This window comes from Columba livia, chromosome 26 (genome assembly GCF_036013475.1).
Source record: "Columba livia isolate bColLiv1 breed racing homer chromosome 26, bColLiv1.pat.W.v2, whole genome shotgun sequence".
Taxonomy (NCBI): Eukaryota; Metazoa; Chordata; class Aves; order Columbiformes; family Columbidae; genus Columba; species Columba livia.
This window is the reverse complement of record NC_088627.1, coordinates 3736789-3752331: the sequence shown is the minus strand read 5'-3', so window position 1 is coordinate 3752331 and position 15543 is coordinate 3736789. Positions and strand designations below refer to the sequence as shown.

The window sequence follows — 15543 nt, the reverse complement described above, 5'->3', positions numbered from 1 at the left end:
TTCTCCACTAAGGTGAGAAGATTCTTTTTGTCAGAAAGAATGGCGATATGCCTATTTGATGGTACAAAAGTACGACTTTTCACACAGCGGGTTTTCCTCCCGCCTCAGGATCAACCGCCGCGAGTGACCGCCATGGCGGGCCGCGCGGCACCGCCCCCAGCCACGGCTTCGAGACCTCATTGGCTGATTGGGTCAGGTGGCTGGGATTAGCCAATCAGGCGTCGAGTTGAGGCAGCTTTATTCTCCACGTAGTCTGAGGAGTCTCCCTACACACTCCGACAGCAGACTTGTGTGCTCCACAAGTGGCCAGCCCCTCCTTCCATGATCTATAAACTCTCCTCTACCTTGACTGAAGTAAGGCATTTGACACAGTCTCCCACAGCATCCTTACAGCCAAACTGAGGGAGTGCGGTCTGGATGAGCGGGTAGTGAGGTGGACTGCGAACTGGCTGAAGGGAAGAAGCCAGAGAGTCGTGGTCAATGGGGCAGAGTCCAGTTGAGGCCTGGATCTAGTGCAGTGCCTCAGGGGTCAGTACTGGGGCCTATATTATTCAATGTATTCATCAATGATTTGGACGAGGGAATAGAGTGACTGTCAGCAAGTTTGCTGATGACACCAAGCTGGGAGGAGTGGTGACACTGGAAGCTGTGCTGCCATCAGAGACCTGGACAGGCTGGAGAGCTGGGCAGGGAAAAAATTAATGAAATATAACAAGGGCAAGTGTAGAGTCTTGAATCTGGGCAGGAACAACCCCAGGTTCCAGTATAAGTTGGGGAATGACCTATTAGAGAGCAGTGTAGGGGAAAGGGACCTGGGGGTCCTGAGGACAGCAGGGTGACCATGAGCCAGCACTGGGCCCTTGTGGCCAGGAAGCCAATGGTACCTGGGGTGGGTTAGAAGGGGGTGGTCAGTAGGTCCACCTACAACCCTACACAGTAGGGTGGTCAGAGGTTCTCCTGCCCCTCTGCTCTGCCCTGGGGAGACCACAGCTGGAATATTGTGTCCAGTTGTGGCCCCTCAGTTCCAGCAGGACAGGGAACTGCTGGAGAGAGTCCAGCGCAGCCACCAAGATGCTGAAGGGAGTGGAGCATCTCCCGTGTGAGGAAAGGCTGAGGGAGCTGGGGCTCTGGAGCTGGACAAGAGGAGACTGAGGGGGGACTCATTAATGTTTGCAGATATATAAAGGGTGAATGTCAGGAGGATGGAGCCAGGCTCTTCTGGGTGACAACCAGTGACAGGACAAGGGGCAATGGGTGCAAACTGGAACACAAAAGGTTCCGTTTAAATTTGAGAAGAAACTTCTTCCCGATGAGGGTGGCAGAGCCTGGCCCAGGCTGCCCAGGGGGGTTGTGGAGTCTCCTTCTCTGCAGACATTCCAACCCGCCTGGACACCTTCCTGTGTAACCTCATCTGGGTGTTCCTGCTCCATGGGGGGATTGCACTGCATGAGCTTTCCAGGGCCCTTCCAGCCCCTGACATTCTGGGATTATCTTTGTAGAACTGTAAAATGGTTCACACTTTCATTATGGAGTTCTGAGCATGTCTTTAAAAAATAAACCAGTCCTTCCAAGTAGCTTCCAGATAACAAGTACTTTCTGGATGACATTTAGAAGTAGTTAACACTGTTGCATGTCTGTAAGTACAAAATTTGTTTATAGTCCATATTTTACTTCTCATAGTAGAATTTTAGCAGTATTTAATTTTAATGAAAGTAATAAACCAGCATTAGTTGGTAGGACACAAGCAATTTAATCTTGAATACGACAGTAACAAATACACAGGTACATCTACCTAAGATTTGGTTTCACCTTTTCATCTGCCTCTTCTGGAATATCATCATTAACGTGTCGGACAACCAAATTATACGGTTCCTCCTCCATCGTCTCTTCCTCTGATTTCTGTTCCTCCTCCAAAGCCCATTTGCAACGTTTGTTTCCCGTGGAGGAGACAGGAGAATGTTCAGTGTCTAAATCATCAGGGATGTTGTCAAAATTAGCTTCTGCCAGACACTTATGGCACAGTCTGTAGCGTCTTGTTCCTTGCTGAACAACACATCCCGTTAGGTCAGTTACGTGGCGCTTGCATTTCCTGCAGATCAGTTTGCCAGCTTGATGTATCTAAAGAGATTTAAAATTTGGAAATGTCAGTGTTCATCCAAAAGCAGATTTTTTTTTAAGAAAAAGAAAATTAACTGAATCATCCTAAAAAAAAAAAAAAAATTGCTAATTTAAATAATGAATAATTATAGCTGATGTGCGGCTAGGCAGCTTTTCTAGCATTAGTTCTGGAAATGACTGAACAGCTTGTACAATGATGTGTTGTGGGTTTTTTTCTAGGCTGAACCTCCCAACTGAGACGTCGTACCGTTTGGAAGTGGTTACGCAAATGCTCGAGCCGGGTGAACCTTTTCCCACACGCTTCGCAGGGGTACGGCCGCTCCCCCGTGTGACACCGAAGGTGGCGCTTCAGGTCTGCGCGGCGTTTCACGGTGTGCGTACAGAAGGGGCATTTAAATCGCATCCGAGGTAGGTCATCTGTTACAGAGAAATACAGGGAAAAAGGCAATTATCAGTAGGTTGTCTTTATGCAGTAGTTTCATTGTGTTTCAGCTTAAAAAAGCAGCAGTTAATTTTTCATCTGGTCTGTCACTAAATAGGAAAAAATCCAAAATATAATCCCCCCAAACCAATACTACTTATTGAATGCGTTAAACAGACATTTGATGGTGTATTCTTTATTACTTAGGGTAATTTTTAGACATACAGATGACTGCAAATACTTGGCTACAACATGCAGTCATCATATCTGCCTCTTCCATCAACTAACGGTTCATAGTTTTGACATCTATAATCTCTGTGTAATATACTAGGATGCCTAATGTCTTGAAATTATGCAATTATAATGAAATATAGGTACATTAGTTCCCAAAGGAATGCACATAAGAATACAGCTGTCAACTTTATTGCACCATCTCAGGCATGTGCTGTCAGCCCACCAAGAGCTTGGACGCTTTATGTAGCATGGCCAAACACTCGGGAGCTTTGGGCCTTAAGGAAATGCCGTGTCCACCAGTGACAGGTCCTTCTCTTGCAAAGGACGTGGGTGGATTTAGGTTGAATTACCGCCAGGTACTGGGGACGTGACAGGAGCAATTCCTTCAGCAATTACAGGTCTTGATGCTTCATTAAGATTCACGTGGGTCCAAATAATCTGGCGCATATTGTTTGAACTTTCCAGAATACCCAAGTCAAGCACTCTGATTCTAATTCACATGCCCTGTTCTGGCTTCAGAGTCTCGCTTTGTCAGGCACTAGAACTGAGTAGGTCAAGAAAAGAATCTGCTACTCTAGGCATCATTTTCATGCAGCCATACAAATTTTCTCCAAAAGATCATCTTTGCAAAACCAAATGTATTTTTTACCTTCATTCCAACTGCTCATTACACCTAAAATTGTGGGCATTGAGGTGTACAGTTCCTCTGCTTTTAATTCCATGAACTCAGGAGTTCTTGAAAGCTCTTGTTCTAGCTGAGCCACAGACCACCTCTTCGGTACCGCTTCTGATTCATGATTATATCCGTAATCGTCACGCTCGACATCATTCTCGGCATCAAATTCACCCTCCTCTCTGACGTGAGACACGTGGCTGGGATCTGGGGAGCTGCTGTCTCCGCTGGCCCGCTCGGCTTTGTTCGATTTACACCCCACAAAATCGTGGGTCTGTGACAGTCCCAGGTGCTTTCGGCGCTTTCGCGTCGAGCCCTGTTTTCTGCCTCTTTTAGAGAGCTGAGTTTCTGTCTGCTGCAGCATCACCTCTGAGGACAGGTAGCTGCTGTAACTACTCCAGGAATTTTCATTCACCGGATTAGCCTTTTCATCTGGGATTGAGTAGGAGCGCCGCGGGTTACTCTTTGCTTTCCTCCTCGACCGATAAAGAGACGGATGGGCAGGTTCGCTGTTTGTACTTTTGGCCGAAAGGCTGAGGTAATGATCCTTTTCCTTTTCATTAATATCCAGTGAGGACTTAATGAACGTCTTACAGACATTAAGAATATCTGTCATCTGCAGATAGCTAGCAGCTGACATGACTTCAATCACATTTTGACCTGTTAAAGACAAGATGCCTGAATACACAAAGTCCAGAATAACCATAAATGTCTCTGGAGAGAAAACCTCGAAAGTAGCTGTTGTTGGCTGACTCGTCTCCTTCGAGTTCTGTGAAAGGAGCATTTTGAAATAGCCGCTGCTGGCAAACAGCACATTGCGATGCGCTTTAAAGACCTTTCCCTCCACCAGGATATTGCAGTCACAGAACAAATCCTGTTTCCGTTGTTCATTCAGCTGCTCGAGGAGGTGAAACTGGTGGGAAGAAATCTCCATCCCCGTCACGTGTAACGGGAAGGCTCGCTGGAAAGTGAAAACAATATTCATGACAATCTAAACCAGCGTGCTGAATGCTACTTTATAGACATGAACTCTGTTTTTAAAAGCATGAAAATCGTGCATGTTATCACATTCCAAATGTATCTCTAAACTCCCTGCAGCCTCTACCCCGTATCATAAATGAGAGAAAAAGCGGGACCGCACAAGGCGGCGGCGGCACAGCCCCGGCGGCCGCAGCCCTCCCGGCCCGGGCTCCCCCGCCATTGGCGGAGGCTGCCGTCAATCACCCGCACGCCCGGTCCAATTGGTCGCTCGACCACGGGGAGGCCCGGGACGCCCGACGGCGCCGGACCCGCCCGCCCGAGCGCTGAGGCGCCTCCCGGGCTGCCGCCCCCACTCCCACCGCGGAGATCGCAGCGCCAGCGCTCCGCCCGGCTCCGCGCTCCGCTCCCCGGGTCGGGACGGGCTGGGCCGGGACGGGCGTGCAGCCCAGAGCCGCCCGCCTTAGCGGAGCCCCGGCTGCCGCTCCGCGGGAGCTCCCGCCACGCCGCCAGGTGCCGGGCGCCCGGCGTGGCCAGAGCCGCTCCCGCCCCCGCCATCCGCAGCCTCCCCGCGCTGGCAGCGCCCCAACCGCCCCCGTGCGCGGCCCCTCTCCCCGCGCTCCCGCCGCCCGCTCCTACTCCCGCGCAGCCCCTTTGTTGCCGCGCCCGGGGCTGCAAATGGCGCCCGCCCGGGTCTGTCCCCAGCGCTCTGCAGCCCGAGCAACGGTCGGCTCCGGGCACAGCTGCTCACGGGCTGGCGACGCGGACCCGGGCGCCTTCGGAGACTGCGGAGCCCGGGGCCGTCCCTCGCAGCAGCTCGCTCTCAGCCGCCTTCAGCTCCGACGCCCGGTCCGACCTATCGGTGTCCAGCACAACCGCCACTCACCGGCTGGGTCCTGCGGGCGGCTGCGGCTGAGCCGAGGGGAGCGGGCGGTGGATGCGGGATCCCCGGCCCCGCGGCGGGGCTCGCGGTGGCTCAAGGCGACGAGCTGCTCCCGCAGCCCCGAGCCCTGGAAGCCCGAACGTGAGAGAAACAAAAGGTATTTGCTGACGTGGGCGTTGGACAGAGACGCCCGAGGGCTGGGGACACAATTAAAGGGGCAACGCACCGATTGCAGGCGCAGCCCAGCGGCTGCCGCTGCCTGAGCGCCCTGCAGCCGGGGCCGCTCCACTCCCCACACCCACAGCTGCCCAGGAGGCCCCACGACCATAGCACACACAGTGCATTGCTATTGTTAAAGGCCAGTCTGGATATCTATGTACGTGGAAGGAAGGCACCACCTGAATGGGAAATATCTGTAGTTCTGTGGCACAGGATCTATTACATTACTCAATATATCAGAATTTTTATAACAAGGAGGTTTCGCTTTCTAACAATGGAGATAATCCTCAACCCAAGTACTGCATATGATATACTGTCCTTTTACTCCCTTCTGTGTGGAAAAACAAAATCAAATCAGGATGCACGTTAGAAGACGAGACACTTTCGATCTTGTTTGTTGAGATCATTGAATAATTTGGAGAAGGAACATCTGTAGGTCATATGGTACCATCCCCTCCTCAAAGCAGGCTCAGTTAGAACATGGTAAAATAACAGTTACCGTTTGCAGAGTCGTGTCAGGTTGTGGTATGGTACAGAACTTCATCAGTCTTTAATTTAATACAACAGCTAAGCCAAGAGTTGGAAACCTTTGTTCTGTGTTGCTCCTATGTTTAGAATTCTTGATGCACCAAATAAACACATCTCTGCATTTTAAGAGTTAAATATACTTAATAACCTCCAGTGTTAAATTAAATTATAAAGAGAATATTTCTTAACTAAATAGTATTATAAGATTTTCTTAGCTTATCAAATTATACCCATCACTCAACAGACATACAGACTGTTGGTACAGATTAATACCTGATGGGAAAAGTACATTGAAAGTCTGGAGGCAGGGACTGGGGGATTATAATATCCTTTTCTTCAAAACTCAGCCTTTTGGCCAGAATTAGAGACATTTTCTTCTATTTCATTCTCCTACATTTTGCCTTCCTTTGCCTTAAGGTTTTGGGTAGATGTTCAACAATAAAGCATTGCTGTATTATCGGTGACAAAGGAGAAAAAAGGACAAAGACACTATACTTGCACAGAAAGTAAAGGTATAAAAAAGGAACATCTCTTGAAGTGGACATCCCTGCAATGTTAGTCAGATGAGATGGGGAATGGAAAAGCAAGTGTCAAGAGAATGATGTACTTGAATAATCGAAACACGCATTAAGAAGGTGTATTTAAAAGCATTCAAACCAACATGAAGATGATGAAAGTACAAGGGGAAAAATATATATATATATACTCAGGTGTCCTACTTGTGACTGGGAAAACTGCTAAAAGCAACACATTCAAATCAGTTATTGTCAGGTAAATTAAATCTGTGGGAACAAGTCAGGCAGAAAGGGACCCGGGGGGACTAATGGACAGGAAGCTCAACATGAGCCAACAGTGTGCCCAGGTGGCCAAGAAGGCCAATGGTGTCCTGTCCTGTATCCAAACTGGCGTGGTCAGCAGGACAAGGGCAGTGATCCTTCCCCTGTGCTCTGCATTGGGGAGGCCACACCTGGAGTGTTGTGTTCAGTTCTGGGCCCCTCAGCTCAGGAAAGAGATTGAAGTGCTGGAGCGGGTCCAGAGAAGAGCAACAAGACTGGGGAAGGGACTGGAACACAAGCCCTATGGGGAGAGGCTGAGGGAGCTGGGCTTGTTCAGTCTGGAGAAGAGGAGGCTTAGAGCTGAGCTCAGCACTCTCTAGAACTACCTGAAGGGCAGTTCTGGCCAGGTGGGGATTGGGCTCTTCTCCAGGCATCAGCAATAGGACAAGGGGCCATGGGCTTCAACTCTGCCAGGGGAAATTGAGGCTGGAGATGAGAAAGCAATTCTTTGCAGAGAGAGTGGTCAGGCATTGGAATGGCTGCCCAGGGAGGTGCTGGACTCACCGGCCCTGGAGGGTTTTAAACTGAGATTGGACATGGCACTTAGTGCCATGATCTAGTAAACGGACTGGAGTTGGACCAAGGGTTGGACTGGATGATCTCTGAGGGCTTTTCCAACCCAGTCCATTCTGTGATTCTGTGATATGGTCTTTACTTTCCTCCTTGAAAGGAATGAAAATGTTACTTCTGCTAATGAGTGGGATGTGATCCTAAGAGGAGTGTGAAGACAGTCATCAGAGGCAATGCAAGGAGAGGGAAAGAAAACAAATGGGATTACTTTCATTTAGAGAAAAACAAGGAAAATACATGACTGGCTATGTAAAATGAAGGACGTAGAAAATATAAGGCACTTAACATTTATCTTGTATTTCAATACAAAAATAATGGAACAACTGAAATTAAGGCAATAAATGTAAAAATGGTAACCTTTTTAACATAGAAACCATAGCTGACCCGTTGGAATCAGAGTCTTGAGCTAAAACTCCAAACTTAACAAGATACTTCAAAAATTACTACAGGTATCTAGTTACGCTACTGAGAATAACAATTACGCATAAAAACAGTTGAATTCCTTGTTTGCCAGGCAAATCAACAATTAACCTGCCTATACTTAAAAACTGTCTTCATATGGATAGATTGTTCCATTTGCCCATTATAGACACTTCACACCTTTTTCTGAAGCATCTGGTCCTCAGTATTCTGAGATTTATGGTATCAGATTAGATTGTGTATTGATCCAAAACTGCCCCCCAGTACAGAGAAACACTTCATAGTCTCACCCCAGGTCAGATTTCAGGCCCAGAGGGACATTTTCTTTTCCTGTCCCCTAAATCCACCCCCCAACACACACACAGACTAATCCCGGCCACTCTGGATTCTGGGACAGCAGGCACTGATACCTCGAATTTATTGTGCATACTGTTTAATGTAAAGGGAAACGGAAAAAACCTATTACATTTAATTTCAGCAAGCACTGTCTCTTGAAATTTGATCAAAGTCATTCCATATCCTTTTATATATTTCTTTGTTCTGTATTTGATTTCGTTAAGGTTGCTCAGGAATATTTCTTAGCCATTTAATAATATGCATTTTAGGAGTAATAGGCTCTAAGAAATTAACCAGCTGTTTGCACATCAAGTCCATTTTCTGGACTGCCGACCAAAGTGCGACATAAAACGGAGGTAAAAATAAGTCCTATTTTCATATGGGTCATCAGAAAGTTTTGTAAGTTCCACCATTCTGTCCCCCTGCCCAAGTCTAAGGCAACGGCAATAAAATGCCACTTCTTGACTGCTGGGAATGGACAAGCAGGCTCTTCTCGTTTGAGGGGAAAGACATGAATGGTGACACTGTGAGCTTGGGAGTTGCTCAAGCTGGCACTGAAGCGACCTGCAAGGCTGCCCGTCTGCAGCCTAGAGTGGAAATACTGCACGCTCTGGTAATGATACTAATGAGGCTATACAGCTTTTACCCAAATAACAATGAAATAGTGATTTTTAGCTGTCCCTGGGAAGGAGATTACATAGGATATATATGGGATTGTTCTGTAATTTACCCTGGGTTTCAGCCAAACGTGCTTCAAACACCCCAGGAGGGTCCTTCTGCTCCTCTCCCATTGACCCACCGGGGAACACAAAGTCACTCAGTAACAAAACAAAGCGGCTTATTCTGTTAAAGAAATGAACTTTCTTGACCATTAGGCATATCTGGTAGTCTAATTGCAGGTAAAATGACACAAATATGATGTCTAGCACTTCCGGTACATCTTGTCCTCACTGGCGTATAGTACAGACTGAAAAAGGTTCAAGTATGTCCTCGTGGTGACCAAATGACTTTGGGAATGTAGAAATTGATAGCGACTCCATCTTAAAACCCATCAGTTTAAACTGTGTACAGGTCAATACAAGAATAGGCAACAGTTTCAGATGTAAAATCTCATCAGTTCCATTTCCAATTATATAGTATATATACAGTACAAACTGTTCTGCCACAGGTTTTGGCAAATAAAGAGGGGGACAAAGAGAGAAAACCAGAGCTAAGTAACCTGGTAAGGATTGTTTCCTTCACATTGGCACAGAGAGGCCACTTTTGAGAGGCTTTTCCTTAAAAGAGTATTTTCCTAGTGCTTATTACAACAGTCCAGTCTGAGCTCCCACTTTTCAGAATGTACAAATCAGCTACTGGCATCAATTAACGAGCCAGATTTGTAATCATTTTATCTCCGATGTGTTGACTCGGACTAGAATTCATGTGTTTAATTCCTTGTAAAGAAATAAGTCTTGAAGGATCTGCTAAAGATTCTGCTCATTATAATACATTTTACAAGAAAGTGCTTTTCCAGGCAAATGTGCTAAAACATTTATATGCTCTTTCTTAATTAGCTGCCTTTTTTTTCTTATCATAACATGAAGACTTCATGAAATTTCATAGATTATTTCTGAATACTGAAGAGAAGTTTTCTTCATCATCTGGTGTGTGGGGTATTTATACTTTATCACCAGCTAATATTACCTATAAAACCCACATCTCTTCATTTTCAACAAGTGAGCAATTTGCAATGCTTGTATGACTTTTTAAAAGTATTTAGACCTCATTCCCTTGAAAGAGGTTTTGAGAACTGACCTATTGTCTACTATAAAAACTTATGTACATCGTACTTAATTTAAATATTGTATGAACAAGGAAACTGAAGAACTAACTATTTCTAATGGAGGAAAGTATGAGGATTCTAATAACAAAAAAACTCCAAATGGACTCAGCGTGTCCGTAAATAACATGCAAGTCTGGACTTGGTGAAGAGAAAGTGGCTGACAGTACGTTGTTCCTCTTCACAGGATTCCTAATTCTTGTCTTGCAACTACCTAATATTTGGTTTGACTTCCTTTTCTTCCACTTCATCCTCACTGTCATCAACTTGCTGAATGACCAGGTCGCCCGACCCATCCTCCACGATCTCCACGTCAGATCTGTTGTCTTCTCCGTAGTGCCACTGGGAATCCTTATTTCCGTCTGGTGGAAATTCCAGGGGTGCTTCAGCCACTAAGTCAACGCGAACACTGTCTATGCCGGCTTCAGCCAAACACTCATTACAGAGCCTGTAGCGTCTTGTCCCCTCTTGGACCACTTGTCCCGTTAGCTCGGTCACGTGGCGCTTACACTTCCTGCAGATAGGATTGCACGCCTGGTGAATCTGGGAAAATCAAAATTACACATTTCATGGTATATTCACAAATAAGTGGGTTTTAAGATGACAAAGAGTAGGGCTGGAGTGGCATCAAACGGCAGTTTCAACTCATTTCGAGAGACAGCCATCAAACGTCAAAAACTAACTAATCACAGCGCTGTAATTGCCCACTCAAGCTCTATTTCATGGCTTGCATAGAGCAGTACCTTTGCGAGCCATCAATTAACAAAGAAATTCATCCCCTTTCATACAAATTACGCTTCAAATCGACTTCAACAAAACCAGATTAATTCTCTAGTACCTCTTCTTTTGCGGGAGTCAATACACCAACCAGAGACACTTGTACTGTGTTGAATTACGCTGGGACAGATTCACGCATTAAACAAAACATGCAGTTATTAACAATACATACTGTTCGAAAGTGGCTGCTCAGGTGATCTAGCCTGCTAAACCTTTTCCCACACGCTTCACAAGGGTAAGGGCGCTCTCCTGTGTGACAGCGAAGGTGACGCTTGAGGTCGGCTTTTCTTTTCACCAAGTGAGTGCAGAACGGGCACTTGAACCTCATCCTGGGCAGATCATCTGCTAAGAAATCATGTGATTTAAACAAAAGTTGTAACCTGTCTGGTCATGTAATGCTCGGGAAAAAGGCATTCACTGTCATTTAAACAAATGTTATCAAGCACCAAGATCTTGTGTTTTCCTGTAAATTACACGGAAGTGCAACAAATGAAGAGTGGACCATCAGCTGTATTAAAATGAGCTTAAAAATAGCCCAAAACATCACAACTTATTTGCAAGATAAAGCTGTAGAGACACTGAAGATTACGTATTTTGAAAGGCTAGTTTGAATAAACCACGTACTTCAGTCATTCCCAGCTATTACACTTCTCAAACTCACATTTCTGCACAATACACATACCCATTCGGCAACTGTACTTTCATTCGGTAAAGCACATTTTCTCACGCGCACAGCAGATGATTCACATCTGCAGCATTAAAACTCAGTCTTACCTTCGGCCCAGCTTCCCATGACCCCCATAATGAAGGGCATGCTCCTGTACGGCTCCTCTCCTTTGGAAGACTTGGCTTTACCAGAAGAATGCGGTGATTCACGCTCCTGCTGGTTCCTGGGTGTCACGTCAGCCCCTTGGCCGTACTGGTATCCCACGTGAGAAGATTCAACTTCTGCTTCGATCTGACCCTGCTCCTCAGGCTGAGCGCTGTGGCCGGCGGGCTCGGCAGCCCTGTCCTCCAGCTTGCTTGATTTATAGGGAGGAATGTCAGCAGGTTGCTGCGGTCCCAGGTGCCTGGATCTTTTGCCGGAATCCTGCCGTTGCTCGTGTTTGGACAGCTGCTGCTGGGCGGTTCTCTGAGAAGGCGGATAGTAGCTGAGATTGTTCCATGCGTTTCCACCCATCATACATGTCCCTTGATCTGGACTCAAGTGCGAAGGCGGGGAGCTGCTCTCTGCCCTCCAGCCTGCGCTGTACACGCAGGACCGGTCCACGCCGTTGGAATTGACATCTTTGTCCGACAGGCTGAAGTAGCGATCCTTCTCCTTCTCGCTGATGTCCAGCGATGACTTAATGAACGTTTTACACACGCTGATGACATCGGTCATCTGCAGATAGCTGGCAGCTGACATGACTTCGATGACGTTCTGACCAGTGAGAGACAGTTTGCCTGAATACACAAAATCTAGAATAACTGTAAACGTGTCCGGAGAAAATGCCTGGAAAGAAGCCGTCGTCGGCTGACTCGTCTCCTTCGAGTTCTGTGAAAGGAGCATTTTGAAATAGCCACTGCTGGCAAACAGCACATTGCGATGCGCTTTGAAGACCTTTCCCTCCACCAGGATATTGCAGTCGCAGAACAAGTCCTGCCTGCGCTGCTCATTTAGTTGCTCCAGGAGGTGAAACTGATGAGAAGAAATCTCCATTCCAGAAGAGATGAAACGTTGCTCTAAAAAAAATAAAGAAAACAGTTAGACTCTTGACTTGGGCGGTGTGCAACTCAGCCAAAGATGTCAGACCCAATTTTACAGATATCTTTACAAACCTTGTCATTTAAATACATATTTAAATAAATAATATGCATAACTATGCATTATTTCTTTTGAAGAAGAAAACAGCATTGAAAAAGGCAGATAAACCACTGCACATTATGTGGCACAGACGTGTGTGCGATGGCAAGAAGTGTCTCCATCCTAAGGATTCAGGACAGGATTGTAGGACACAGTCATGTTGCCAATAGAACAGGCCCAGGCAGGACCTCTCAGCAAAGCGTCGCTTGTTAAGGGTTTTGCAAGGCCGGGTGTTGTACCTAAAGGCAGGCACACAGAACACGGCAAAAAGCCTCTACTTATATCTCCCCAAATCCTGGCCGCAATTTCCCTCCCCTGTTCCCCACTGGTTGGCACTGCAGCGTTTACAGACCACCCGACCTGCCTCAGTTTACCTGTCTCAGCCATCTAATCCTAACAACCTCCTTCCCCTTATCGATCTGTTTAAAATATGCGTTCCTGGCTCTTTGGCTGCCCTTCCCCCTAGATTAACTTGTAAATACAGTAATCAGTTTGCATTCCGGGACTAGTTCAGAGAGACTTTGTTTTACATTAAGGATTCACAGTCTGATGTCTCTCGGTCCTTCCCCCGGCTGGGGTCAGGGACCAGCTCCTCAGTTTTGTAAGAACAACGTTCCTTCGTTAAACGTGCTTACAGGATGTGTGAAACCCGCTGGCAGCTGCGCAGCCCTCAGATATTCGCGAGCAGCTGTGCTTGAGGACCGCGGCCGTGCCCTGAGCCGCCGCTACCGCGTCGCACCGCTCCAGCCGGGTCCAAACACCCGTCGCCAAAGGAACCACAGAACCCGGGACCACGCAACAGAACCCCGGCGGCCGCAGCCCTCCCGGCCCGGGCTCCCCCGCCATTGGCGGAGGCCGCCGTCAATCACCCGCTCGCCCGGCCTAATTGGTCGCTCGACCACGGGGAGCCCGGGACGCCCGACGGCGCCGGACCCGCCCGCCCGAGCGCTGAGGCGCCTCCCGGGCTGCCGCCCCCACTCCCGCCGCGGGGACCGCAGCGCCAGCGCTCCGCCCGGCTCCGCGCTCCGCTCCCCGGGTCGGGACAAGCCGGGCTGGGCCGGGACGGGCGTGCAGCCCAGAGCCGCCCGCCTTAGCGGAGCCCCGGCTGCCGCTCCGCGGGAGCTCCCGCCACGCTGCTGCCGCCGCCCGGTGCCCGGCGTGGCCCGAGCCGCTCCCGCCCCCGCCATCCGCAGCCTCCCCGCGCTGGCAGCGCCCCAACCGCCCCCTTGCGCGGCCCCTCTCCCCGCGCTCCCGCCGCCCGCTCCTACTCCCGCGCAGCCCCTTTGTTGCCGCGCCCGGGGCTGCAAATGGCGCCCGCCCGGGTCTGTCCCCAGCGCTCTGCAGCCCGAGCAACGATCGGCTCCGGGCACAGCTGCTCACGGGCTGGCGACGCGGACCCGGGCGCCTTCGGAGACTGCGGAGCCCGGGGCCGTCCCTCGTTGCCCTTCGCAGCAAGGCTCCTCCGGGGCTGCTTCCGCCCCAAATCCCAACGCCCTGCCCGTGCGGAGCCGCCACTCACCGGCTGGGTCCTGCGGGCGGCTGCGGCTGAGCCGAGGGGAGCGGGCGGTGGATGCGGGATCCCCGGCCCCGCGGCGGGGCTCGCGGTGGCTCAAGGCGACGAGCTGCTCCCGCAGCCCCGAGCCCTGGAAGCCCGAACGTGAGAGAAACAAAAGGTATTTGCTGACGTGGGCGTTGGACAGAGACGCCCGAGGGCTGGGGACACAATTAAAGGGGCAACGCACCGATTGCAGGCGCAGCCCAGCGGCTGCCGCTGCCTGAGCGCCCTGCAGCCGGGGCCGCTCCACTCCCCACACCCACAGCTGCCCAGGAGGGGATGGACATGCCCCAGGTGCTTCCTTCTCACACCTTTATGTATAGCAGGGGCCTTTATGACCCAAATCCTCCTGTAACATCTCCTTTTTTTTGTTTTTAAGCCCGTTCCTATCTTCTGAAATAAACGTCTAAAATCCCAGTATCTGAACCTCTCACCTTCTTAAGTTCCGTATGTTTCTCCTTCCTCTTCTTGCTGTTATAAATAAGAGCCAATAAATCGATTTTGAGCCAATCAATCGATTTTATTGAGCAAGCGGTAATTAGGCAAAACAGCGCTGGGTGACCGGGGGAAGCTCAGTTCCGCCAACCGGCACACCACTCAACTTTTCGTATGTGCTTATATATGTTATACGCTCGTTCACGCGCTGGGTGTTGCTGGGTGTTTCTGCCTCTGGAGTTCTGTTATCTGTTGCACCATCCGGGCGCTTCGCCATCCGCTGCCCCATCCGGGCGATCCAGGTGTTGGCTTAACTACTACTACAAGGTTCTACAAAACATAATCAACCTTGCACAAGCGCAGTTACTCCTTACAACAATATGCATAATATAACTGAATCCTACTCGATTTGTTCAACATTAACAATTTTGACCATCACCTTACATTGCCACCAGGGTCTTTTCTGTGCTCTTGACACCCCAGTTATTCCTCGTAAATATTTGTTTTCCCATGGGAACCATTCTGCCTCAGCCGTGTCCTTCGTGTCCTTTTTAGCCTTCCTTTCCATAAGTGAAGACATTCCATCTTGAAGCCATTTATGTTGCTTTTCCCACTGTAGCAAAATGGGAAAGACCTCTAGAGGCTTTCCTCTGATAGAAACATTCTCCCAATATATCACATACATTTATTAATATTTGATTTATGTGCATTTGTATTGTAGCAGAATTTTTCACCAGCTTGATTCCCCCTTTTTAATAAACCTCCATAATTCTGTAGATTCCATCTCTAAATTCAGGCCACACTTTCATGAGACCCATTCTGCTTGTGTAAGACTCCACTCTGTACCTGACCAGCTCAAATTAATCATTCTTGAACATGAAAGTTGCTGGAA

At 48.6% G+C, this 15543-nt stretch overlaps 3 protein-coding genes across 6 annotated transcripts in view; 1 reads left to right on the top strand and 2 right to left on the bottom strand.

The window, feature by feature from the left end:
* The window catches only part of ZBTB8OS (zinc finger and BTB domain containing 8 opposite strand), a 47066-nt gene that overhangs the window by 7783 nt on the left and 23740 nt on the right, over positions 1-15543 (top strand). The window lies entirely within an intron of this gene.
* Positions 1731-5586, bottom strand: LOC102086079 (zinc finger and BTB domain-containing protein 8A). Its single transcript, XM_005515478.4, has 4 exons — positions 5311-5586; positions 3423-4407; positions 2366-2535; positions 1731-2118 (listed from the first exon to the last, which is right to left on the bottom strand). Exons 2-4 carry the CDS (start codon positions 4378-4380, stop codon positions 1789-1791), a joined length of 1458 nt encoding a protein of 485 aa, XP_005515535.2. The 5' UTR covers positions 4381-4407; positions 5311-5586; the 3' UTR covers positions 1731-1788.
* Positions 7734-14474, bottom strand: LOC102084181 (zinc finger and BTB domain-containing protein 8A). Of its 4 annotated transcripts, none has more exons than XM_065041724.1 (4): positions 14181-14474; positions 11590-12540; positions 10988-11160; positions 7734-10581 (listed from the first exon to the last, which is right to left on the bottom strand). In XM_065041724.1, exons 2-4 carry the CDS (start codon positions 12515-12517, stop codon positions 10249-10251), a joined length of 1434 nt encoding a protein of 477 aa, XP_064897796.1. In that variant the 5' UTR covers positions 12518-12540; positions 14181-14474; the 3' UTR covers positions 7734-10248. The 4 variants fall into 4 exon arrangements, with proteins under 4 accessions (XP_064897796.1, XP_064897798.1, XP_064897797.1 ...); XM_065041726.1 differs by having other exon boundaries at positions 10988-11157; XM_065041725.1 differs by lacking the exon at positions 14181-14474 and adding an exon at positions 13297-14113.

Coding starts and splice junctions, on each gene's coding strand:
- LOC102086079 (XM_005515478.4), bottom strand. CDS start 4,380: ATGGAGATTTCTTCCCACCAGTTTCACCTCCTCGAGCAGCTGAATGAA. Junction 2,536..3,422: donor AATGAGCAGTTGGAATGAAG/GTAAAAAATACA, acceptor TCTCTGTAACAG/ATGACCTACCTCGGATGCGA. Junction 2,119..2,365: donor TGCGTAACCACTTCCAAACG/GTACGACGTCTC, acceptor AAATCTCTTTAG/ATACATCAAGCTGGCAAACT.
- LOC102084181 (XM_065041724.1), bottom strand. CDS start 12,517: ATGGAGATTTCTTCTCATCAGTTTCACCTCCTGGAGCAACTAAATGAG. Junction 11,161..11,589: donor CATGGGAAGCTGGGCCGAAG/GTAAGACTGAGT, acceptor ATGATTTCTTAG/CAGATGATCTGCCCAGGATG. Junction 10,582..10,987: donor TGAGCAGCCACTTTCGAACA/GTATGTATTGTT, acceptor TGATTTTCCCAG/ATTCACCAGGCGTGCAATCC.